The sequence below is a fragment of the Echinops telfairi genome, unplaced genomic scaffold (genome assembly GCF_000313985.2).
Source record: "Echinops telfairi isolate 266 unplaced genomic scaffold, ASM31398v2 ScPeMD7_7424;HRSCAF=8462, whole genome shotgun sequence".
NCBI classification, from domain to species: Eukaryota; Metazoa; Chordata; class Mammalia; order Afrosoricida; family Tenrecidae; genus Echinops; species Echinops telfairi.
This window is the reverse complement of record NW_022111324.1, coordinates 63,114,704-63,128,520: the sequence shown is the minus strand read 5'-3', so window position 1 is coordinate 63,128,520 and position 13,817 is coordinate 63,114,704. Positions and strand designations below refer to the sequence as shown.

Below are 13,817 nucleotides of genomic sequence, written 5' to 3'. Positions count from 1 at the left end.
AAATGTTTTGAGAAATGATGTACAAATACGCTTTACACAATTGATGTGTGTATGGATTGGGATAACAGTTGTATGAGCCCCTAATAAAATGTTTAAAAATTAAAAAAAAAAAAAACAAAACAAACAAAAAAAAATAATTTCTCCAGGCCAATGTCTCATAACAATGACATTATCATCTATATAATAATAATTTAATTAAGTAATATTAACCAAGTAACTTTAAAATAAATAATGGCAAAAAGAAAGCAATGAATGATAATGTTGAACATAAATAAAAGTATAAAACAATATTGGCAACCCTTTCCTATGCAGAAGTAGAAGATTCATGGACTGATGTAGCATTAACTTCTAGCTGTACCTTAATCTATTCACATTAAACGACATATCAAGGAGCCCTGGTGGTATTGTGGCAACGAGTTGGGCTGCTAATCTCAAGGTCAACCATTCAAAACCACTAGCCACTCCACAGGAGAAAGATGAGGCTTTCTACTTTCATAAAAAGTTAGTCTTGGAAGCCTACAGAGGTAGCTCTATACTGCCTGTACAGTCAGTCCTTGTGAGTTGGAATCAACTCAATGGCAATTAGTTTGTATTTTTTGTTATATACCAATTATTTGTCATTTTTTTCTTAATGTACCCATATTTTTCTCATGAGGAAAGGTGAATTTCATTCTATACAACTCCTTATCTGCAAAAACAATTTGAATTCTTTTTATTGTGTAGAAAATGGCCATATCTATACACAATGGTATTAGATTATTATTCATTCAAGTATTCAAATGTTCGGGGATTCATTTATTAATGTGGTGTTAAGAAAAGGGGGAGCTCACTGTCAGATTTCTCTCTTTTCAGATGTAAACGTGGAACCCTATAGGATGTATGAGTATAGGGTCTCTGCGTGGAATGGCTATGGCCGAGGATTCAGCAAAGCCGTTAGAGCAAGAACTAAGGAGGATGTGCCACAAGGAGTGAGTCCGCCCAGGTGGACCACAGTGGACCATCTGCAAGATGTAATAGTGTTGAACTGGAAAAAGCCAATACAATCAAATGGTATTGAGCTACTTTTCAAATAGAGAAAATGCAACTCACCTACCTCCCCAGTACCTGCCCCATCCCCATGAGCCCATAAGGAAATTAAAATTAGTATAATATACATTTAGTTGGCATGTATCTAACCACTAAAAAGTATTTTTGGTATAAAACAAAAAATTTCCATTTTGTGCCAACTAAACATTCACTTTATGGAATATTATTTTGTCATGAATTTTAGCCAAAACAAAACAAAATTTCCTTGAATTTCAGCATAATTGTATGCTACTTCCAATAAAGCAAGTCCAGAGAAGGCAGCATAATTTTCATCTTGAAAGCAAATTTGTTTGGTGGAAAGGGAAAACAAGCATAAATGGCTTTGATTATCTATGTCACTAATCTATTCCCTCCAAATAGTGTGTATAATTAAGAATTGCTAGAGCATAGCAATATAATAGCAAATTAAGATTAAATAATGCTATAATAGTCCATTTCTTCAGAACACTAACACATGTAAGTTTTTTGCAAATATTTTATGATATGACGCTAAAAATTATAATTTTCTCTGGCTCTTCTAGGTCTTATTATTTACTATATTCTTCTCCGAAATGGAATTGAATGCTTTCGTGGAACATCTTTGAGCTTCTCTGACACAAAGGGAATTCAGTCATTTCAGGAATATTCATACCAGTTGAAAGCCTGCACAGCTGTTGGCTGTACTGCCAGCAACAAGGTAGGAGAAGTTTTCTGAAACCTTAGAAAGAGTGTTCAGGGGAATAAATAAACACACACACACACACACACACACACACACATACATACATACACATGTATGTGTATATATGGATTTCCCATGTATGTGTGTATCTATACATGCATATAGGTGTGTATATGTGCCATTAAATGGGGTGTTTAAATGTTAATTCCTCTATATATTAATCATTTTTCAGTGACCACTGGGAAAGAAATTAATGCAAACATTTCTCTTTTATTAGTAAACTCTCACAAGCAAACACTAACCGAGATAATCGCCCTTCACTCTTCTCCCCTCGTATTTTTTTAAGGCAGCGTTCTAGAAGTCCATAATCTTTCCCAAGCCATTCTTTCCTTAAGTGTGTTTCAAGTTAAATATTTTACTCAAGGTTTCCTGCCCTTGAAATTGGAAGAAAAGGTAAAAGAACCCAGCAGAGCAGATAAAATAGCCACAGAGGTAGACCAGACCAAACGTAGGGAAGAACTGAACGTAAGCTTCAAGGTAGGCATGCAGAAAATCAGAGAGCTGCTGACCATGTTAGAATATGGAACCTACAGGAAAGCAGAGTTTAGGTAGAGCAATAAATGGAAAGAGGCAAAGATATTTTCAAGAGGTCTAGCTCGAGCAATTTGTGGTTAATAGAGCTGTTTTGCAAGCAAGTTTTTTTTTAAGGAAAAAAAGTTCAAATAAAGTAATAAGAAGATGAAAGTTTAAATAAAAGAAGAGAACTAGATCTCAGAACATGTGGGGAAGGAGATATTATTTATTGGACACTTTGAATGACATTCCTAGTATAAAGATAACGGAGTGACTGGGGTATGCCAAAGGAGCCCTGGTGGCATCGCTGAGTTAGCCTGCTAACTCCAAGGACAGTGGTTCAAACTCCTCAGCAGCTCCTCTGGAGAAAGAGGAGGCTACCTGTTCCCTTAAAGATTCACAACCTCATAAACTCTATTCCCTTATGAGTCAGAATCAGCTTGATGGCAGTGGGAGTGGAGTATGCTAAACAGGTCTGCAAGGAAAGGGGAAGGCTGAATTTGAGTATGAGCACCCAAGGAGAGTATGTGGGTGGCACTGGTGACTTAGTGAGAGAATTCTTACTTCATGCACAAGACCTGAGTTTGCGTCTCCGCCAGTGCCTCTCAGGCACAACTCCTCCTCCATCCGTGGAGATTTGGGGGTTAGTATGGCACTGCACAAGTTGACCAGCCGGTGAAAACCTAGGGCTCACAATGCCAATCTGAAACCTACCTGGGGATGGTGCAGGACTGACAGTGTTTCCTCTTACTGTGCGTGGGCTCCCCATGAGGCGTGGTCAACCTCAACTGCGGCGAACAGCAATCAGAAGGAAAGAGCCATCTCAACCTAGGCCACAAGACAGAGGTAGCCCATGAAGAGACAAACTCACCCAGAAGCTCCTAGTCTCTTCTAGGATTAGCCTTTCCGAAAAGCAGTGCCTTCACACAGTGAGCAGGAACCATCCGAGTCTATCATTTAGTCTGTCTGCCTGGCCACCATATGTGGGTGCAACTTTGGGTCAACAGACCCCCAGAAGCATCTAGGTGTATGCCTCCCTTTGGACAGATGGCAGTGAATTGGCCATGTAGAAGTACTGGTCTGAATAGGCTAGAATAATGCCATGCATTTTGCATAGAATTGGTCTCATGCCTACCAGGCACCAAAGCGATTGGCTAGAGTAAAATCAGAGTTAATTCTGTGGGAAGAAAAAATGCCCAGGCAATTTTCATTCAAAGCTATATTTTGGCAATATTGAGTAACTAACTAGATGGCTGATTTAGCCATTTCTTTTCTTCTCTCTCTCTCTCTCTCTTTTTCTCCCTGGAACATGGGCACGGACGCTATAAAGTCACCCTCAGCACCGCAGGAAGAGTACAGAGAGCCTGTCCGTTTCTACTGCTCAAAGCATATGATATGCATGCAAGTTCAGAGAGAGATTTTGCTCCATATTTACTGGTGCTTAAAACACCCCAAATCAGGCTGTTAAAATGCAAAGACACTGGTGGAGCATATGGAAGAGAGTTATCAAGAGTTTTCTAGTAAGACAGTCTGTCAGCCAGATTTTACTTGTTTAAACTGAGGGCTGCACTCTGCCATCAAAATTGTTGTTGAACCTGTTGTGATAAACGGGAGTCTGAGACTTATGTAATGTCTTCAAGGTCAGAATTCATTGTTTAAATAGAATGGGAGGGAAAGAATGAAAAGAGAGGGGGACTGCTTATCCAAGCCCCTGTTAATGATATGCCAGGCCGGACGACAACATTTTAAAACAAAAGTAACAAAAGTGACATTCTCATTGATCGGAATACCTGGTGTGCTATTGCAGTCAATTGCTGTTTAATTTCTCTGTCTTCAGGTACTCGCAGCCACTACCCAAGGAGTCCCAGAGAGCGTCCTGCCCCCGAGAATCAGAGCCACCAGTGTGGAGGCTCTACATCTGAGCTGGACTGTACCCGAGAAACCAAATGGTGTCATTAAAGAGTACCGGCTCTGGCAGGCTGGGAAAGGGCTCATCTACACGGATGTCACTGACAGGCGGCAGCATACGGTCACAGGTGAAAAACAAAAACATGGGAAAACCTACTGGAGGAGTCTGTCATTGTGGTTAGTGGGAAAAAGCATCCCAGGGGCATGTGTTTGATAGATGAGGTCACTTCAAAAGGACGTGTACTCTTGACATATGGTCAGGTCCCACTTATCCATGCTAATAGAAGAGCCCCCACTGGCAGCAATAAGCCACAATAGAAGATAACTTCAGAAATAATTTATGTTTGGCTTTGATATGCACTAAGTGTAGGGTTTTTGCTTCAGACTGAACTTTTTTTTCCTTTTTAAGACAAACAGTAAAATGCATTTTTATTCCCCAAGGATATCCTGATAGCTAATGGGACTAGGCTAGAAAAGAATGTACTAGGAGCAGGGGGAAATTAATACATGCAGCTAATTGACAGTTGGCTGAATGAGACTTTGTTATTAATAGTAATTAATTGTCACTGTATTGTTTTAACCCATAACATTACTTATGATTATTTTTAGTAATATAATAGTATACTGTAATAGGGAGATTTAGTAATATATTATTAGATCAGCGGTTCTCCACCTGTGGGTCACGACCCCTTTGGGGATCAAACGACCCTTTCACAAGAGTCACTCAATTCCTAACAGTAGCAAAATTACAGTGATGAAGTAGCAACGGAAAAAATGTTATGGGTGGGGGGTGGGGTCACCACAACATGAGGAACTGTATTAAAGGGTTGTGACATTAGGAAGGTTGAGAACCACTGTGTTAGATAAATACTATTGAAAGTTACTATGAATAGTAATTAGCATATTTTCACTTAAATGTCATTTCCAAAAAAATTGTCTTTTCTGTCCACACAGGCTACAGTAGGTTTTCTAACTGGCCATCACCTCATCTTGTTTTATTTTTCTCTTAGGCATCTCAATGCTTGATAATTTGGCTTTTTAGTTATAATTCGTCTTTTTGCTGCTTCTTCCACTGAAATTGAGATCAGGAACTGTGTCTACGTCATTCAGTGCTGTATCTCTAAGCCAAACAAACCCATTGCCAAAAAATCAATTCCAACTCATGGCCACCCTACAGCCGAGGTAGACTTTACAGAAGTTGCCTGCCTTCTCTGTCTCCAGCTCAGCAGCTGGTGGGTTTTAAGAGCTGGTCTTTTGGTTAGCAGCTAAGCATTTAATCACTGCATCTCTGTAACTCCTAACCAATACCAACCCACTGCCCTCAAGCAAATTCCAACTCAGGAGTGACCGACCCTACCTGGAGTCCTCCAAGCAGTTAATCTTAGGGAGTAGATTGCCTCTCCTTTCTCCAGGAGAGCAGTTGATGAGTTTGAACCAACAGACTCGAGGTTAGCAGTCTAATTCTTGCTGACACCACCACTAGGGTCCATCGTGTCTGTAACACCTAGAAAGTCCTTGTCACATCCAACCAAACTCAATGCCATCAAGTCAACTCTGAGTCATAGAACTGCCCCTGGGGGTTTCTAAGTGCTACTCTTTATGGGAGTAGAAAGCCTCATCTTTTTCCAGCAGCATGACTAGTGGTTTAGAACTGCTAACCTTGTGGCTCACAGCCCAATGCATAACCACTGCACTACTAGGACTCTGAAATAAGCTTAATACATGCCAAATATTGGCCTAAGTACTTTGTAAGCATGATATAATTTTATTCCCATAACAAAGCCATAGAGGAGGTAACATTATGACTCATGTTTTCTAGAAAAGAACCCTCTGGCAAACTAGATTAGTTTATTATTTGGGGCCATTGAACATTCACTAACAGTTTTATAAATTTGAGTTCTGAGAACATGTGCAAGATATTTTTAAAGTTTACTCTTTTGTTATTGTCGACACCCCCTCCTCCAAAGCCTCCTCAGTGGGAGTCCTTCCAGTGAGCCCACGCCTGGGAAAGGGCATGCCCCACATATAACAAAACACACTGAATGCAGAAAGGCCTTGACCAAATGTGCCTGTCAGTTTCCTAAGAGAAGCATGGGCTGACCTGCACAGGTGAAAATATAAATCTGTATTTTGATCATAAACTCTACATTTAATTCAGGTAATCAAATTTGTTCCTTATATCTTTTCTCATTTACAGTGAAAACCTTCCCAAGTAAATGAAACAATGTTTTACACAATACAATTTTACATTTGTAATGGTGCTTCAAATGCAGCTCTGATGGTATAGTGGTTATATGTTGGGCTGCAATCTGTGTGGTCAGAGGTTCAAAACCTCCAGCAGTTCCTTGGGAGAAAGACTGGTCTTTTCACTCTCATAAACTGACAGTCTCAGAAACCCACAGGGGTCACTGTGAGTCAGCATGGACTCAATGGCTGTGAGTAATATTGCTTTAAAATCTAAACTAACTACACTTTGTTACTCATCTGGTTCCCATGGCATCCCTGGAAGATAGTTGAGGGATGTCTGTAATGCCCACATGTGAGACATGAGGAAGGTAACAAATCTCCCCAGGCCATTCACTCCCCCCATCAGTAAGAAAATCATAATGTTGGTACATTCCTTAAAACAGGTGTTGCTTCTTGCTGTGTTCTAGATACTAGATTATAAATCCAGCCAGTTGCCATTGAGTTGATTATGACTCAAGGCAAATCCATGATTTACAGAGTAGAATCTTATCGAGGCAGATCAGTAGGCCTTTCTTCTAAAGCACCTCTGAGTGGGCACTGTCAGCTTAGCAAAACGAACTGCTAAGCAAAAAGTCAGTGGTTCAAACCCACCAGCTGCTCCAAGAAGAAAGTTGAGGCTGTCTGTTGCCCTGAAGATGTATGTTTTCAGAAAGGCTACATAGGGTCACTCTGTCTGACGTTTAACCATTTGCATTACACAGGAACCCCATAGATTTGACACTGCCCAACCCAAACCAAACCAAATCACTGCCATGGAGGCAATTTCAACTCATAGAGACCCTGTAGGGCAGGCTACATCTGCCCGTGTGGGTTTCCAAGACTAACTCTTCATGGGAGTAGAAAGCCTCGTCTACACTGCACGCTCTGAAATAAAGACTCCTGCTCTTAAAACCAGGAAGTCAGAGAGAACATTGGCAATTAAAAAGCAACCGAAAACACAATAGAATCGGTGAACTCTATACAAGATTCAATGGAAAATCATTTGGAGTGGACAATGAATGTTAACTACAGAGTTGTGAAAGCCCAGGGAAGGTACATTAAAACTGTGCCAGGAAAATTTTTGCAATAAATCAGGCTACAAAGCAAAGGAAATTTCTTCTACTACTTAACCAGTGTCAGCATTGAATTGTTGCCAGCCACACTTATTTGAATTTTTTAGAAGTTGGCATTTGTATGCCAACAGCCTCAATTCAACTGTAATATTCAAACCAACAGGATTGATAGCCTCATCAATTATCAAATAATTGCAAGGATTTTTCTTGAAACATATCCACCCCACCAAGTTTTCCTTCCATTTTCATTTTTAATGGATAGTTTCATGTCAGAAAGACTTTCATACACATAGCTTGATGACAACCATCCTCTTTTATAAGAATAAGTTCATAAACATTTTCCTACATCATTTTAATTCTTCCCAAACCAAAAACCCTGTTCTTCCTTAGATAGATGAGAGAGTACCTTTTTTTGGGCAACATGGTCCTAAATAGGAATTTCTTTTTTTTTTTAAAACATTTTATTAGGAGCTCATACAACTGTTATCGCAATCCATACACACATCAATTGTGTAAAGTGCATTTGTACATCATTCTCAAAACATTTTCTCTCCACTTAAACCCCTGACATTAGGTCCTCATTTTTCCCCTCCCTCCCCGCTCCCCCCTCCCCCATGAGCCCTTGATAGTTTATAAATTGGTATTTTGTCATATCTTGCCCTGTCCGACGTCTCCCCTCACCCACTTTTCTGTTGTCTGTCCCCCGGGAGGAGGTCACATATAGTTCCTTGTAATCGGTTCCCTCTTTCCTACCCATTCTCCCTTTACCCTCCCTGTTTCGCCACTCACACCACTGGTCCTGTCGGGCTCATCCGCCCTGGATTCCCTGGATTTTCAGTTCCTATCCCTACCAGTGTACATCCTCTGGTCTAGCCAGACTTGCAAGGTCGAATTTGAGTCATGGTAGTGGGAGCGGGGAGGAAACATTTAGGAACTAGAGGAAAGTTGTATTTTTCATCGTTGTTACATCGCACCCTGACTGGCTCATCTCCTCCCCGAGACCCCTCTGCAAGGGGATCTCCAGTGGCCTACTAATGGGCTTTGGGTCTCCACTCTGCACTCCCCCCATCATTCACTATGGTAAGATTTTTTGTTCTGATGATGCCTTACACCTGATTCCTTCGACACCTCGTGGTTGCATAGGCTGGTGTGCTTCTTCCATGTGGGCTTTGTTGCTTCTGAGCTTGATGGCCGCTTGTTTATCTTCGAGCCTTTAAGACCCCAGACGCTATACTTTTTGATAGCCGGGCAATTTCTTTGTTAAACAGAAACCCCCATTCAGCAAAACCTTACCGAGTTCAGATCATCCTCTATGCTAGGAATTAGCTATTCTAAAACTAAAGAGCTATATACTGTAAGCATTTTATCTGCTTGGGAAAATTCAGTACCACAATTAGCTGATGGACCAAATTCAGCTCAGAAGTATTTCATAAAGTGAATGGAGGTTCTATTGAGCTCATGAAATGAATTGAAGTAATCAATGTACTTCACATCCCGTCTTAGATGTTCAATGGATGAGGCTGCCTGACCCCCCCGAGGGTAGCTGCGTTGATTTCTTCATCGTATCCAAAACGTCGGCGCTCCCTCCGCAGCGGTAGAACACTAATGAGCCTGAAGCTCTAGTCTTCCAGGAGCCTGAGAACCCAGGTCCTCAGAAATGACAAAAGGGATCGTGAGCACCCAGCCTCAGCCCCATTGTCTCCAGGTTGATTTTTAATTACATCAAAGCTTTAGAAACATGATCCCGTAAATGCTTTGTGGGAATAGTGGCAAATGCACTCATCACATGAAATCCATAAATTGCTTATAATCCTCTCAAGATGTTAAAAAAAACAAGCATTAAGTAATTGAAGACAGGAAGTCCTCGGTTAATTATTTAGAGGTGTTATCAATGCTTTAAGTAAACTGAAGCATTTTCGGCTATCTCACTGAGCTGAATGCCATGGGGACGACGGAGCAGCAGCCAGCGTCTTCTCATCTTCACTAATGCAAACAGCATATGGCAGCTTGTCAATAAGAGACCTTTTCATATCATTTATTACTAAACACATTCGCCAGAGCAGTTTGGATGCTGGTGATACCATTGTCTCCCTTTGGGGTGCCCCTACATTACCAATGGGCCTCCCAAGTATGGTGGAGAAGAGGGTAGGAAGATTAACTAGATAATTAGGGCCACTGAGAGCAAAAGCGAATTAAGCATGTCTTTTTGCAGCAGCAGGTATGATAAGGGCCAATGTGTCTCTTAACTCTGGGAACAATGTTATCACAGTAATTAAATAAAAGTTCTTATCAGTGCATTCCACTTCAAAAGAAAGACGCACCACATTCAGTTAACCAGGAGAGAGGACAATTTGCCTTCCTTCCCCTTCCTCTTTGAAGCCCATGGAAAGCGTATGCCCTTTGGAGCAAAAAACATAAAATACCAGTGTTTTGCCCAAGCAGATAGCCAACACATCAACTTCTGGAAGAGCATGAAGACACAATTCCTCCAATGAAATGTAGGAATTCTTTATAAGGGATTGAGCATTTCTGGGTTCTTGGGTGGTACACATGTCTAAGTGTTCATCTACTAACTGATGGCTGGTGACTGGAGTCCTCCCAGCGTGCTCTCAGGAAAAGGCCAGGTAATCTGCTTCCAAAAGATTGCCATCTTGAAAACTCTCTGAAGCTCAGTTTTACTCTGCACCAAGTGGGGCCGCCATGGGTAAGGACCAATGAACAAGTGTCAATAAGCGTGTTGCAAACACTCACCAGTGAAGGCCATGTCATCCAAGTCAACTCCCAGCTATTTGCAATGCATGGGTCCCATCATTCTGATGCTTTGACTTCCAAATCAATGTTAAGATTTACCAACTGAATTTATACATTAGGACCAGGACACAGGAAATAGACAGAGACATTGATTCTTCCTGAAAGAGCAGGACATTTGTTTGGTCAAATGAGAGAGGGACCTGCTGGGCATGTGATGGATGGTATTCATAAAAGGGAGGATGGTACTTAACATCAACACTCCTGAAATATTTCTACTGAAGTTCTGTGAAGCAAAGAGCAATTGAAGCATACCCAGTCTCTGAGTAAGATGCCATACGGTATCAGTTTGGAACATTCATTTCTTCCCATTGACTCGGCTTGAGCTCTACACCTATGCTTCGCTTCCCCGCTATCTCATTAGTCAATGTTTTGCATTTACAACAATACTAAAAATTCTATTATCCAAATGTCTGGTGAACTCACGACATACAGGAACACTGGGTGTTAGGCTGCTCACTGCAAGGCCAGCATTTCCAGACCATCAGTCACTCCGAAAGAGAAAAATGAGACTTTCTACTCCTGTAAAGAGTTACAATCTCAGAAACCCACAGGGGCAGTTCCACTTTGTCCTAGAGACTCACTATGAGCTGACATCAACTCCGCGATGGCAGTGAGCTTGGGTTTGGTTACTATCAAGGAGAGACTATCTCCTATTATCTCCTAGGAGAGAGCTACACTACCTTTGACAGTGAAGCTTCTATGTCAACTTGTCCTGGCTCTGATGCTCAGTGGCGTGGCAATTATGTAATGATGCAATTTGGCAGTTAAATAAGCACAGTATGTGGCAGTTATGTATTGTGAGATAGTCCATTTTGTCATCTGATGTGGTTATCCTCTTTCTTTTTATTTTTATAATGCCACTTTCAAATAATGACCTGGTCTTTGGAACCTAACCATGTCCATGAGTGAGGAGTGGGTGTGGGTAAAACTCAGTATAGTTCTAAGATGTTAATGTATGCCTACTGCTCCAGGACAGCTGTGTAGACAGTGATGCTCTGTAGAGGATCAATTAGTGAGATTTTAAATAAGCGGATGATGCAAATGATTAAGTACTCCACCATAAGAAAAAGATTGTTTCTTTGAACCAGCCCAGCAATGCCTTCAGAAGATAAACCTGCTTAGTTATGTGCTTCTGAAAGGCCATCACATTGAAAATCCTCTGTGGCCATTGTATGCTGTACATGTGGGGTCACCATGAGTTCGAATCAACTTGACAGCAACTAACAATAAAAGCGTTATTAGTGCAGCAGAGGGGTGACTTAGGTGGCCTGGGTCTAACATCCAGTTTGGTTGAACTGGTATTAGGACAAGTGACTTACCTGCAAAATGGCATTGTACAATACTTGATACCTACCAAATAAAAATGTGTCAAAGTAACACAGACTTTCACCCTTGACTTAATCATTAACCACGCTGAGTCAAGGACTTAAGGAACAATATCTTGATAGCCTTGGGTTGCTAACTACAATAATCAGCTGTTCCAACCCACCAGCCAGCAGTGGGGAAAAGACCGGGCAGACTGCTTTTGTCAAGATTCACGGCATTGGAAACCCGATGGGGCAGTTCTACTCTGTCCTATAGGTCCTCTACGAGCCAGTGTTGGCTGAACAGCAGTGTGTTTGCAATTCTTTAGAAGACACAATGGACTAATTGTCTAAATCCGTTGAAGTAGTTAGTACTGACTACCTGAAATTATAATGGACAAAGTGCCTTTTCCCCACTCTTTATCTGAAGATTAAAAATTAGAAGCAAGCTGTTTTTTGATAGTGTGAATCAAATGTAAGTTGCATAAGTAGGAGTTTTGTTTTCCAAATCATATTTTTATGATCCATCGGCAGACTTTTTGCAGTCCCTTTTTAACACACATTTACTCTCGAAAGTACTGTTACTTGAAAGTGTAATTGTAATGAGTTTGGTTATATTATGTCTCTTTCCTTGAAAAGAGAACACAATTCCCTGTAGAGAAATTCAGGTAATTTGCAGCTACAGTAACCTCCACTACACTGAAATGTTAAATACTTGGCTTTTCTCCATGCATTTGCCTTTCTCTACTCTACAACTGCCATTTCCTCCTCTCTGATGCTGAGCACTTGAAGGATGCTTGCTTTTCTCTTGGACTCTCTGGCTTCAGGCTTAAGTTCCAGGCAGAACAGTTCCTTGGAGACGTCTCTTTATTCCCCTCTCCTCATCTTGATCGGTTCATGAGCAGTTTTTCTCGGTGTGCCCTTTTCAATGCCTGTTGCTGATATTGCATGTATATCTCGTTTTAAGAGCTACCCATGGGGGCTTACTTTAAATGACAGCAACCTCCTGTTGAGATGTGTTGGTTCTATTGAGTTTCACAGAGTCATATATATGGAAGGTCATCCAGTTCATGTAAATCATCTACGGCTGGTGGGAGTCGCTGCTCCCCTTGGTCGATGCTGATCTCATGGTGTCTCCAGTCCTGTTAGTGATCCAATCCTTTAACGATATAATAAAATACAAGGTAGAAGAAAACAGAAAATTAAAAATGTCTGGTTCAGAAATTGCCTGAGAATTCACAAGTTAGTCTGCGATCCAGTTATGCAATTTTCATTATCATGCCTACAGTTGACAGAGGGCAGAGAGGCACCTACAGGTCAGCAAATGGAGTCCATGGCCATAGGCTGTTTGTAGGACAGAGTCATGTCAGACTCTTAGCTACTACACTGTCCTTCTTCGCTAGATGAATTCTAACCATATTCAAGGTGAAACTATTTAAATATATACTCTTAAAAGTCCTGGCAGTCTCACTGGACCTGGAGCTACCTGTTACTGCTGCTTCCTGCCAAGCATTGGAAGCCTGACCCATCTGTGCCAGGCTACTTCTCAGCTCTGCCACACAGACTGAGCTCCAGACCAGCATGTTGCTTCGGTCTGTGATCATGAGCAAGTCCTTCCCACTCTCCATGCTTCAACTCCCTTGTTTGTAAATCAAGCCAATAACTGCACTTATCTTAGCAAAATCATGGGCATTGAATGTGTTCATGTTTGTCAATTGTGCACAGGAAAGTACTTGCTGGTAGTAATTGCTCGTCAAATTTCAACTTATATGATAGTTATGAAATCGACTAGCAAACTTCCTTGAAAATAACTACATCTCTTATATAATATGTTTATTGGTGTAGCGAGCCCTGAATACTGAAAAGGGAGCAAACAAACAAACCAAAAAAAAGGAAAATGGAACAAAAGAAAGGACACAAACAAAATCAGGGGTTTGTTTAGATTTTTGTTTTCTATTTTATGGATTTTTAAAAATTGACTTGATGCTTGAACAAATCCTTCTAGTATATTTCTTTCATTTTAAAAGGAATTGCGCACTCCCCTAATACAAGAGCACCTTGCTCAGCTAAACGGTCATTTCATGATACCTACCTTCCCAACATGATCGCTGCAGACAGATGTGTGCATAGGCAAGTGTGATGAAGAAGACTGCTGGTACCCGGCTATCAAAAGAT

The 13,817-nt window shown here is 41.0% G+C and overlaps 1 protein-coding gene across 1 annotated transcript in view; it reads left to right on the top strand.

Annotated features, from left to right (window-relative positions):
• Positions 1 to 13,817, top strand: part of USH2A (usherin) — a 949,135-nt gene that overhangs the window by 738,637 nt on the left and 196,681 nt on the right. The window contains exons 53-55 of the mRNA XM_004700145.2: positions 853 to 1,050; positions 1,608 to 1,762; positions 4,158 to 4,356. Coding sequence (XP_004700202.1) covers positions 853 to 1,050; positions 1,608 to 1,762; positions 4,158 to 4,356 — 552 coding nt within the window. The remainder of the gene's footprint in view (positions 1 to 852; positions 1,051 to 1,607; positions 1,763 to 4,157; positions 4,357 to 13,817) is intronic.